This window comes from Danio rerio, chromosome 19, assembly GCF_052040795.2.
Source record: "Danio rerio strain M-AB ecotype USA chromosome 19, GRCz13ab, whole genome shotgun sequence".
Classification (NCBI taxonomy): Eukaryota; Metazoa; Chordata; class Actinopteri; order Cypriniformes; family Danionidae; genus Danio; species Danio rerio.
The window spans coordinates 49933893-49947500 of NC_141039.2; the positions used below are offsets into that span (position 1 = coordinate 49933893).

Sequence of the window (13608 nt, forward strand, 5' to 3'; positions counted from 1 at the left end):
ATACATACTTCAGCATTTTAATTTACTTGAAGTTACTTTAATTAATTATAAGTCTGTCTGATAGATTATTTAATTACTTGACTCAGAACCTAGAATCCAGATATATCTCAATGCATAGAAAATACAAATTAAACTTTTAATCTGGTAAATTTGAGTCAATCACGGCATTTTGGCTTAGAATTAGTTGCATTATTAAAATAGTATTTAAATTACTTTTCTAATTACTATGTCTGAAATGTAATTGAATTACTCAGTAAGGAATTTAATTATTTGGCTAAAAATACTTCAAATTGGGCGTCACGGTGGCACAGTGGGTAGCACGACTGCCTTACAGCAAGAAGGTCGCTGGTTCGAGCCTTGGCTGGGTCAGTTGGTGTTTCTGTGTGGAGTTTGCATGTTCTCCTTGTGTTGGCGTGTGTTTCATGCGGGTGCTCCAAGTTTCCCCAACAGTCCAAACACATGCGCTTTAGGGGAATTGGGTAAACTAAATTGTCCGTAGTGTATGAGTGTGAATGAGTGTGTATGGGTGTTTCCCAGTGATGGGTTGCAGCTAGAAGGGCATCCACTGCATAAAAAAATCTGCTAAATAAGTTGGCAGTTCATTCCGCTGTGGCGACTCCAGATTAAGGGACTAAGCAGGAAAAAAAATGAATCAACTACTTAAAATCACAACACAGACATTAGAAATTAAACTTTTAATTCTTAAAATTTTAAGTTTAACCTTAATTTAGTCATTTTAGCTTCATAAAAACTACATACTTAAGCATTTATAAGTTACTTTATAATAATTATTAATTACAAATGAGTTACCTATATATATACTTTGTCTAAAATGTAAATTAATTACTGGATTTAAAATTAAAACTTAAAAAATCTCTACAATAGAAATTCAGCATTTGATTTGTTAAAATGTGAGTCAAATGTGGCATTTTAGCTTCAAAATAATTACTAATTGCATCATTAAAAATGTATTTACCTGTCTTTACTAATTACCATCTCTGAAAATTACAATCAAGTAGTTTATTTGCTTAAATTATCTGCTAATGGGTAAGAAAAATAATGAAAATAAAAATGAAATAGGCGACGCAGTGGTGCAGTAGGTAGTGCTGTCGCCTCACAGCAAGAAGGTCGCTGGTTCGAGCCTCAGTTGGTGTTTCTGTGTGGAGTTTGCATGTTCTCCCTGCATTCGTGTGGGTTTCCTCCGGGTACTCCGGTTTCCCCCACAGTCCAAAGACATGCAGTACAGGTGAATTGGGTAGGCTAAATTGTCTGTAGTGTATTAGTGTGTTTGTGGATGTTTCCCAGTGATGGGTTGCGGCTGGAAGGGCATCCGCTGTGTAAAAACTTGCTGGATAAGTTGGCGGTTCATTACGCTGTGGTGCCCCCGGATTAATAAAGGGACTAAGCCGACAAGAAAATGAATGAATGAAGAAATGAAGTAAAACTTTTCCACGCTGGCAGATAATTTATCGTGTTTAAGGGGGAACAAACACTTGATGTCGACTTATTTCTATTTTTAACAGGTCTACAAAATGCTTCTTGACTTAAGAATTTAATTTGGACTGAAAAACTAAGTAAGAAAAGCTTTATTTTTGCAGGACACTTAAAGATGTGTATTTATAGTAGCTAGCTACTTCACAGCTGATAATTGCACTCAGCAGTGGTCTCTCTCCACAGTAACATCTGATTTAGTTTTCTGAAAAGCTGCTTTATTTTTCCTGTTGATCTGTGTGTTAAGCCTGCAGAGGTGGAGATGCTATCGCTTGTGTGTGTGCGTGTGAGCGTGAGCAAGCCGCGACCTGAAATTGGTGTAATTATGCTTGAGGTGGGAGTTGGTTCTGCTGTTTTCACACGCACACACACACACACGAACGCACGCACTTTAGTGCCCTGCCCCAGGTTCGGTCATGTGATGAGACACTTGATAACACACGACTCTGATGTCCTGCAGAAACTTGCTGTTCTTTGTTGACTTCTTAAAGGAACACTACACTTATTTATTTTTTAAACATTCAAGTTTTACCATGTCTGACTCCATTCAGATCTAAGCACTTTTAGCTTAGCATAGATAATTGAATCGGATTAGACCATTAGCATCTCACTCGGACCAAAGAGTTTCAAGAATTTTCCTTGTGAATGATCTAACTGCTTTTTTTTTCCACATCACGAACTGCTTCCCTCTGGTAAAAGATATAGTTTCACAAACAGCGCTTAGATCAAGCCAGGACTAGGTCTTAGATAATTTAGGCTGTTTAAGCCACATTTATAAAATGACCTTAGAAAAATATATTACTGGTGTGTACCTGGAGACAAAAACAATGACACTTTTGTCTTGTATTTTAAGACATCTCCCTGCAAGTTATTTTGAGTTGAGACAGCTCAAACATGCAATTTAATCTTGACTAGCCTTAAACCTGGTTTGTGAAACCGGGGGATAGAGTCCCAAAGTGTAGGTTAAACCGTTATAAGAAATCATTATACCTGTTTTAGTAGGTTTATTTAACAAGAGTCTACCTTAAGTAGCATTATAAATTTTGTAAGTGCTGTATTTTGTATTGTTTTTATGATAAACTATGATTAATTAATGCTTTACAATATTATCTATCTTTACTTAATGTTAGGAAAAGCTATATTTGCTAATGAATTATTATTTTAAAGCGTTACGCCCTATTCACACGGGGCGTCAGCGTCAACGCTTCCCATTCGCTTTAAATGGGTGACGTCAGGCGTTGCCAAACTGCATTGTGGATCCGTCGGCGCCGCTTCAGAGACGTTGCTCGCTGCAGAAGTTGAAGACGGAAGCGTTAGCCAATCAGATGCAAATACACCAGCTAGATAGTGGCCTATTGCTGACTGAATTTCATTGGCTCACAGCCCTAATTTCAGACACGCCTTCAGTCAAGCGTTGATGCTGAAGCCCCATGTGAATGAGGCGTTACTGTGGCGAGGGGGCGGGGCTGAGAGCCGTGGGAACGGAATAAAGCTACGGTCACACTAGAGTTTGAGCATGCGATATTCTGTCGTACAGCGCTGCGAAAAGGGGCGGGATTAAACAAGATTATTAGACATTTAAAAAAGCGAGCGATTGCTCCATGTTTTAAATTTCTGTGCAGAGAGCTCGTGTTTTGATTCTCGATTGGTCTCACGCTGTCAAGTGATGCAATTTCGCAGGTTAGAGTTCACCAAGCTTGAACTTTGCACCGAAGCAACTGGCGAAACTTAACGCATGACCCTGCGTTTCCGGCCTGATGCATTAGCGCGCGTATGAATGGAAGTCTATGGGAGGAAAAGCCAAGAGTAGAGATCTGCGCAGCACTAAATTTTGAATCCCGCTCCCGCCCGCACCCGCCAGGTTTTAGCCCGAACCCGACCGCTCCCGCTTATATGAAGAATTTGTTGTCCCGCTGCCAGACCCGCCCCGTTTTCTGGCCGCCGCGCCCGATCCCGCTAAAGAGCGGGGTAGAACAAAACCGAAAATCACCCAGCTTTACAGTCTAGACAGCCAAGCTGTCTGTATAAACACACACACACACACACACACACACACACACACACACACACACAGCACCAAGCACACACACACAGACAAAGCTCTCTCTCTCTCATACGTGCGCGTGCACTAACACACACACACAAGCACCAAGCAGACACACAGGCGTTTGCTGTTATATCAACTCAAAGGCTCGTAATACCATGTATCAAGTACCAATGTAATACCAAAAGGTTTTATATAAAGGTTTATAAATACTGAGTCGCGCCAGCTCCGGGCTGCAGCGCACATTACCGAGTCCGGCAGCCAGAGCCAGGTCGAGTGGTAAGACTCCAGCAGGCGAGAATTTAGACGGAACTGGCCCGAGTGTATTTTGCTATCTGGCAAAGCTCTCTCTCTCTCTCTCTCTCTCTCTCATTCGCGCGCATGCACACTAACATACACACACACAAGCACACACACAGGCAAAGCTCTCTCTCTCTCTCAATCGCATAGCAATATCCGCGATATTGCTAGACAGCCCGCTCCCATCCCAAATTAAGCTTGAGGCTGCCGCGTAAGTGGATATATCTGTAGCGTGCACTGGCCTCGAATCCCACGGAAGGAGCTCTGGACAATATGAGGAGGAACGATGGCAGAGGAGACCGAGAGAGGACCAGGCCCGGACATATTGTTTTACTTTTGTTGTCAGTTTGACGGCAGACTGACATCCCTGTTATTAATAAATATTTTAAAACTTAGTCGGTTCTCCAACTCCTTCTTCCCGGCGGCCAAAGGGCCGTAAACTTCATTACAGTTACCAAAAAAGAAGTAATTTCTCGCAATGTGTGTGTGTGTGTGTGTGTGTGTGTGTGTGTGTGTGTGTGTGTTGATCTAAAAGAGCAGACGGCTGTGTACTGAAGTGTGTTGTTAATTTCTCTGCTAGGGTGAAATGCATTGAGCCATGCAGACAGAAGGACGAGCAGAGAAGCAGAATCTGCAGCGAATCTCTTGCGTTTCTGATGGCCTCTGTTGAGCGATCGGTCGGTCCATGATTCTGACTCCCGCTGATGGACCGCTGGATTTGGGGGCGATGCTGGAGCTTCGGGGCCTGTTCTCCGGCTAGTCTGGCCCCTGCTGAAGCTCCCGGCGTGGCCCTGGAGCGCAGCGGGTGAGCGGGCGCGGGACAGCCTCATGCAGGCACGCAAGAAGTACGTGCTTCTTGGCCTGTGCACGTGCTGCTGGATCCTGCTGTATTACTGGGCCGGCCTGCAGGAGCGCCTCCTGGGCCTCATTACACACAGGTATGCGTATTATTCATTCATTCTTTTGCCTTTAACTTAGTCTCTGATTTATCAGAGGTCAGCACAGTGGAATGAACCTCCAACTCCTCTGGCATGCCCATCCAGAATTAACTTATGTTACGGGAATCCTAGCTCATTGTAAATATGTGCTTCAGCCTACACTTAAAATAAAATATATGTTGCTCTGGTTACGATTTATTTTGAATCCACTAAAGGGCGCTGTCTATATTTGTGTTAATTTGAAATACGTTACTTGGGGTACGTTTAGTTGTATGTTTCAGATGTCAAGTCCACTAGAGGGCGCTGTTTATATTTGTGTGAATCTGAAATACATTATTGGGGTGTGTTTAGTTTCACATTTCAGATGTCAAATTCACTAGAGGGCGCTGTTTATATTTGTGTTAATCTGAAATACGTTACTTGGGGTACGTTTAGTTGTATGTTTCAGATGTCAAGTCCACTAGAGGGCGCTGTTTATATTTGTGTTAATCTGAAATACGTTACTTGGGGTACGTTTAGTTGTATGTTTCAGATGTCAAATCCACTAGAGGGCGCTGTTTATATTTGTGTTAATCTGAAATACGTTACTTGGGGTACGTTTAGTTGTATGTTTCAGATGTCAAATCCACTAGAGGGCGCTGTTTATATTTGTGTGAATCTGAAATACATTATTGGGGTGTGTTTAGTTTCACATTTCAGATGTCAAATCCACTAGAGGGCGCTGTTTATATTTGTGTTAATCTGAAATACGTTACTTGGGGTACGTTTAGTTGTATGTTTCAGATGTCAAATCCACTAGAGGGCGCTGTTTATATTTGTGTGAATCTGAAATACGAAGGTGACGCTTGTCGTAACAAGTCGCTCATCGCTTCTTTAAACCCATTTCAATTGTGTTTTCAGAAGATGTTAGAGAAAAGTGAACTGCAACCATGTAGTTAATCTTAATTAAACATCGTTTTTGTGGACACATGCTTCTCTGGATTCAAACCCAGAAATAATCCTTCATTCATGAATAGTATGTCCCTGTGAATATCATTAGTGTGAAAAGGATCAAAAACTGTTGTCGTCATACTGCCCTCTAGTGTCCATCTGACCTACAAACTGCAGTTAAATGTGTGTTGAAGTAATTTTACGGTTTACAATTTTTATATATCTCCAATGATCCTGTGTTGAAATTTTCTTGTTAGATAGTTCACCCCGAAATGAAAAATTACTCACTATTCACTCACGCTCAAGTGTTTCAAAACTTTATAAGATTTTTTATTTTCTGTTGAACATTAATGGAGATATTTTGGAGAAAGTTTGGAAACTAGTAATCATTCATATCAATAGTATTTTTCAGATTTAGCAATGTAGTGCTCCTGTAGTGTAAAAACTGCCCTCTAGTGGATTTGACATTGAAAACGTACAATGAAACGTACCCTAAGCAGCGTATTTCTGATTCACACAAATGTAAAAACTGGCTTCTAGTGGATTTGACAAATGAAACGTACAACTAAACGTACCGTAAGTGACATTTCAGATTTACACATAAAAAGACAGCACCCTCTAGTAGATTTGACTTCGAAAACGTACAACTTAACAAGTAACGTATTTCAGATTCACACAAATATAAACAGCGCCCTCTAGTGGATTTGAGGTTAAAACGTACAACTGAATGTACTCTAAGTGACGTATTTCAGATTCATGCAAAGATAGACAGCGCCCTTTAGTGGATTTGTCGTCAAAACTAAAAGTGCCCTAAGTTACGTATTTCAGATTAACACAAATATAAACAGCGCCCTCCAGTGGATTTGACATTAAAAGTGTAAAACTAAACGTACCCTAAGTAACATTTTTCAAATTCACGCAAATATAAACAATGCCCTCTAGTGGATTTGACGTTGAAAACATACAACTAAACGTACCCTAAGTAACATATTTCAGATTTACACAAATATAGACAGCGCCCTCAAGTGGATTTGACGTTGAAAGCATACAACTAAACGTACCCTAATTAACGTATTTCAGATTTACACAAATATAGAGAGCGCCCTCTTGTGGATTTGACATCTGAAACGTACAACTAATTGTACCCTAAGTAACATATTTCAGATTTACACAAATATAGACAGCGCCCTCAAGTGGATTTGACGTTGAAAGCATACAACTAAACGTACCCTAATTAACGTATTTCAGATTTACACAAATATAGACAGCGCCCTCTAGTGGATTTGACATCTGAAACGTACAACTAATTGTACCCTAAGTAACATATTCAGTTGTACGTTTTTGATGTCAAATACACTAGAAGGCGCTGTCTATATTTGTAATTATTAAATTCATAGTAATTATTAATTCAATAGTATTTTTCAGATTTAGTCATGTAGTGCTCATGTATGCTTCACTCACCGTTTTTATTACTGTCAGCTTTACCTGTAATTAAAGAATTAATAAACGATTACAGCTCAGAACAATGTTTTGAGGCAAGTATCCATGTAATAAGCAGGATAAAGTACACCCAGTCGGTTGTTATCAAAAAATAAATATTTCAGCTGCTGATAAACCTGTCATGCTTTATTCTGCGATAACAACCATCTGGATATACTTTATCCCACAGGAGAGGAGAGGTGCCGCGGCCTTGGCCTGATTGGCTGGATCGGGCATTACTCCCGAATTTTGCAGAGCAATTGGATCTCCAGAATGGCGGCGGCCCGGGCGACTCTCCTCGGCAGCGGAAACAGGCGTGGAGCAGCATCTACAAGGACAGTCGCTGCCGGATGGATACGTGTTTTGACTTTGGACGATGCCAAACTCAAAGTGGCTTCCGTGTCTACATCTACCCACCTGAAAAAGGTGAACGGGTGTCTGAGAGCTACCGTAAAATTCTCACTTCAGTCTCCGAGTCCAGATATTACACCTCGGACCCTCGGGAAGCATGTTTGTTTGTGTTGGGAATCGATACGCTGGATAGGGATCAGCTTTCCCAGCAGTTTGTGCCCAACGTTGATGAGCGGATTCGAGGATACCCGCTTTGGAACGACGGTCGAAATCATGTCATCTTTAATCTATATTCCGGCACCTGGCCCAATTACACTGAGGATTTGGGTTTTAACGTTGGCCAGGCTATTTTAGCTAAAGCTAGTCTGAATACTGAACATTTCCGGCCGGGTTTTGATATTTCCATCCCGCTGTTCTCCAAGGAGCACCCGCAGAAGGGCGGGAAAAGAGGATGGCTGGTTCGCAACTCGGTTCCCCCGAGAAGGAAATATTTGTTGATGTTTAAAGGTAAACGCTATTTGACGGGAATCGGCTCGGATACTCGCAACGCTCTGCATCACATACACAACGGCAAGGACATCGTTTCCTTAACAACGTGTCGCCATGGAAAAGACTGGGAGAAACACAAAGATGCTCGCTGTGACCATGACAACCAGGAGTACGAGAGGTAAGACAATGGGGAGTTTCTGTACCTATAGCTGAATGCGGATTGAATTGATTGTTGAGTGAATCATTCCATCAATATTGAAGCTACAGTTTTGTTTTCAGTGACTCAATGCAGGTTGCAAGCGAATTGAATCAAACTGAATCAATCATTGAGAGAATCGTTACATCAGTATTGAAGATACAGTTTTGGTTTCAGTGACTCAATGGAGTTTGTCAGTGAATTGAATTAAACTGAATCAATCATTGAGTGAATCGTTACATTAATGTTGAGGCTGCAGTTTTGTTTTCAGTGACTCAGAGTTTGTCAGTGAATTGAATCAATCAATCAATCATTGAGTGAATCGTTACACTAGTATTTAAGATACAGTTTTGGTTTCAGTGACTCAGTGGAGTTTGTCAGTGAATTGAATCGATAGTTAAATGAATCATTATATCAGTATTGAAGTTAGAGTTTTGGTTTCAGTGACTCAGTGGAGTTCGTCAGTCAATTGAATCAATCATTGAGTGAATCATTACATCAATATTGAAGCTACAGTTTTGTTTTCAGTGACTCAATGCAGGTTGTAAGTGAATTGAATCAAACTGAATCAATCATTGAGTGAATCATTACATCAGGATTGAAGCTAAAGCTTTGGTTTCAGTGACTAAATGGAGTTTGTCAGTGAATTAAATAAAATTTGATCAATTATTCGGTGAATAATTACACCAATATTGGAGCTACAGCTATGGTTTCAGAGACTCAATGGAGTTTGTCAGTGAATTGAATCAATCATTGAGTGAATCGTTACATCAGTATTGAAGTTAAAGTTTTGGTTTCAGTGACTCAGTGGAGTTTGTCAATGAATAGAATCGATAGTTAAATGAATCATTATATTAGTATTGAAGTTAGAGTTTTGGTTTCAGTGACTCAGTGGAGTTCGTCAGTGAATTGAATTAATCATTAAGTGAATCATTACATCAATATTGAAGCTACAGGTTTGTTTTCAGTGACTCAATGCAGGTTGTAAGTGAATTAAATCAAACTCAATCAATCATTAAGTGAATCGTTACATCAGGATTGAAGCTACAGCTTTGGTTTCAGTGACTAAATGGAGTTTGTCAGTGAATTAAATAAAATTTTATCAATTATTCGGTGAATAATTACACCAATATTGGAGCTACAGCTATGGTTTCAGAGACTCAATGGAGTTTGTCAGTGAATTGAATCAATCATTGAGTGAATCGTTACATCAGTATTGAAGTTAAAGTTTTGGTTTCAGTGACTCAGTGGAGTTTGTCAATGAATAGAATCGATAGTTAAATGAATCATTATATTAGTATTGAAGTTAGAGTTTTGGTTTCAGTGACTCAGTGGAGTTCGTCAGTGAATTGAATTAATCATTAAGTGAATCATTACATCAATATTGAAGCTACAGTTTTGTTTTCAGTGGCTCAATGCAGGTTGTAAGTGAATTGAATCAAACTGAATCAATTATTGAGTGAATCGTTACATCAGGATTGAAGCTACATCTTTGGTTTCAGTGACTCAATGGAATTTGTCAGTGAATTGAATCAAATTGAATCAATCATTGAGTGAATCGTTACATTAATGTTGAGGCTGCAGTTTTGTGTTCAATCACTCGATGGAGTTTGTTAGTGAATTGTTTCAAATTGAATCAATAGTTGAGTGAATCATTACATCAATATTGAAGCTACAGTTTTGTTTTCAGTGACTCAGAGTTTATCAGTGAATTGAATCGATAGTTGAGTGAATCGTTACATCAGTATTAAAGTTACAGTTTTGGTTTTAGTGACTCGGAGTTTGTCAGTGAATTGAATCAATCATTGAGTGAACCGTTACATCAGTATTGACAAATTGAATCATTAAATCACTATTAAAGCTGCAGTTTGGAAATTCATGTTTTTTTTCACCTGAAAAATAACAAACTAAACATGTAGGATGACGAGGAGTAGAGTAAATAATTAAGAAATGTTCATTCTGGAAGTAAAGCGGATCAATGACGGATATTAGATCAGCTTTGGTTTGAGTGACTCAATGGAAGTGTCAGTGAATCGACTTGAATCATTAGTTGAGTGAATCATTACATCAATATTAAAGCTGCAGTTTGGAAGTTCATGTTTCTTTCCAGTGACACCGCCCGCAGGCCCTGAACTCGAGTTGCTGTGTGTTAAATACAAGAAGCTGCTATCGGTTACAGCAGGGTGTGTTTTACTTATGTAACACACGGCAAAGTGTCAAGTGTGAAAAATGCTGAACATGTATCAAGTGATCTCTCGAGGATGACACACGCAGGCTATTGTACATCATAAATGTGTTTAAAGTGGCTGCTGCATTGGTGTGACTGTTGTGTGAATGTTTTCAGCATTTTGTGAAGCCACATGTTGGTGTGGGTTTCCCTTCGGGTGCGAAGTCCAAACACACATGCCATAGGGGAAATGGGTTAGCTAAATTGTCTGTAGTGTGTGTGTGTGAATGAGAGTGTATGAGGGTTTCCCAGTGATAGGTTGCAGCTGGAAGGGCATACGCTGCGTAAATATATGCAGGATAAGTTGGCGGTTTATTCCGCTGTGGTGACCCCTGATTAATAAAGGGACTAAGCTGAAATTAAAATGAATGAATGAATATTAATTTATTATAGTTAAAAAACCTATGTAAAAATTAATGCAAAATAAATGTATATTTTTAATTTAATTTAACTTAATAAAAAAAGGCAACTGTGATCTGTGTGAACTAAAATTCATCCTGCCATTGTTAAATTAATTTAATTTAATTAAAAACAAACAATTGTGATCTGTGTGAATGATGATTGAACTAAATTTATCCTGCCACTGTTAATTTATTACAATTAAATATTTAATAAAATTTTATGTAAAAATGTATGTAAAAAATTAATATAATAAAATTTTTAATTTTAATTAAAATTCATGCCACTGTTAATTTAATTTAAATTTATTTATTTTAAAAAATACATGTAAAATTATTTTATTTTATTTTATTTTATTTTTAAAAACTGACAATAGTGATGTATGTGAATGGGAATTGTTTGGACTAAAATTCATTCTGAAACTGTTTATTTAATTAATTTTAATTTAATTTATTTAAAAATTTTAAAAAGTAAAATAAAAAATATTTTTGGCAAAAAATTACATTAAAAATATTTAATTTAATTTAATTTAATTTAATTTAATTTAATTTAATTTAATTTAATTTAATTTAATTTAATTTAATTTAATTTAATTTAATTTTTAACAGACAATTTTCTAGACAGACGGCAACACAGTGGCGTAGTAGATGTGAAGTGCTGTTGCCTCATGGCAAGAAGATTGCTGGTTCCCGGTTTGAGCCTCGGATGGGTTTCCTCCGGGTGCTCTGGTTTCCCCCTCACAAATCCAAAGACATGCGGTACAGGTGAACTGGGTAAGCTAAATTGTCCTTAGTGTATGGGTATGGATGAGTGTGTATGGATGTTTCCCAGTGATGGGTTACAGCTAGGCGGTTCATTCCGCTGTGGCGACCCCAGATAAATAAAAGGACTAAACTGAAAAGAAAATGAATTAATGAGTTAAATAAATAGACAACAGCGATCTATGTTAATGGTGATTGTTTGAACTACAATTTTGCCACTATTCATTTAATTAAATGTATTTAAATATTTAATTTAATTTAATTTAATTTAATTTAATTTAATTTAATTTAATTTAATTTAATTTAATTTAATTTAATTTAATTTTTAAAAACAGACCGCTGTGATCTGTGTGGATGAGAATTGTTTGAACTACAATTCATGCTGCCGCTGTTTAATGAATGGCCTCACTGTTGTGTGCCGTCATGTGATGCAAAAGCACCATAAGAGTTGCATTGTTCACAGTGTGCCTGTATATCTGTGCAGAACAGTGCTTCTGTCTTATATTGTCACGGAGCACAGCTGTTCTATGAGTCAAACCATGCATTTCCAAGATGTTTTGTAATGCACACAACATCACCCCGAGGAATTAAACAGATTCAGATGGAGAGAGATATGGGAAAATAAGGGAGGAGAGGTAATACAGATATACCACAGAGAATGTGTCTGAAATCCAGCATGCAGCAGAAAGCCAAGCAATATTCTCTCTGCGTGTTTGCTTTTGGTTTGTGGCGAGGACGCAGGGATGAATGTGTTCATTTATAGAGGTCGGAGATCTCTCCCACGCTGAAGTAAACGTAGCGGTGCAGGTGTGAGGTGGTCCGTGGTGCATTTGAGGGAGAAAAACATTCACGAAATGCTTTGTTTCTGCTGGAGTGGACATGGGCGTGTGTGTGCTGGAGCTCCAGGAAAGTACAGTGTGTTTTAAGCAGTGGTTGTGACTGCAGAAGATGAAATCGTAAACCATCGATCACATTTTTTATGCTTTTCTTGAAGTTTCTTCTGAATTTATGCTCAAGATATGCTTTAAGCATAATATTTGTAACTTTTTATTAATTTTTAAAAAAATGTTTAGGTTTCAATGGAGGTTTGCATAATATAAAAGTCAGAAATATTTAAAGGCTTCACTAGGTTAATTAGGGTAACTAGGCAGGTTGGGGTAATTAGGCAAGTTATTGTGTAACGATGGATCGAGAAAAAAATATAGCTTAAAGGGGCTAATAATTTTGTCCTTAAAATGGTGTTAAAAAAATTAAAAACTGCTTTTATTCTAGCCAAAATAAAACAAATAAGACATTCTCCAAAATAAAAAATATTAACAGACATGCTGTGAACATTTCCTGAATCTGTTAAACATAATTTAGGAAATATTTTAAAAAGAAATTCAAAGGGGGGCGAATAATTCTGACTTCATGAATAAATGAATGAATGAATGAATGAATGAATATACTGTAATAATAAATTCATAAAGAGTCGTGTGTTATTTAAGGCTGAAAATATTTGGAAGGGAAAAGACTTTAATGTAAATAATTGTTTTTTTATTTATAATTCTGCCTATAATAAAATTGACTGGATGAGCTATATTGTGTAAACTTCATCAACAAAACAAAATTAATCCCATTTAATACTACAGTTGTGGTATTTTCTATACAGTGTCAGAGTTTTAAACCAGCAATAATTTTAACCAATATGAAAATAAAATAAAATAAAATAAAATAAAATTAAATTAAATTAAATTAAATTAAATTAAATTAAATTAAATTAAATTAAATTAAATTAAATTAAATTAAATTAAATTAAATTAAAACAGCAAATAACAGCAAAATTCGAGAGAAACAAAAAATTGAAAATGCAATTAATAATATAAAATAATACAAATAAAAAAATAATATAACATTTTGTAGTTTGTACTTTTTGTTATATTTCGCATAATAAATAAATTATTATTAATTAATTAATTATTATAAATTATTACTATTAATAATACAATTATTATAAATTAATT

At 37.3% G+C, this 13608-nt stretch overlaps 1 protein-coding gene across 6 annotated transcripts in view; it reads left to right on the forward strand.

Moving 5' to 3' along the window:
• ext1c (exostoses (multiple) 1c) overlaps positions 1 to 13608 on the forward strand; it is a 97650-nt gene that overhangs the window by 16953 nt on the left and 67089 nt on the right. For 5 of the 6 annotated variants that reach the window (XR_015515895.1, XR_015515896.1, XM_087294382.1 and 2 more), the window contains exons 2-3: positions 4416 to 4773; positions 7373 to 8200. Coding sequence is in view for 4 of the 6 variants with exons in the window: in XM_087294382.1 (XP_087150508.1) it covers positions 4664 to 4773; positions 7373 to 8200 (938 nt within the window). In the remaining 2 variants the exon portion in view is untranslated. 6 annotated transcript variants of the gene reach the window in all.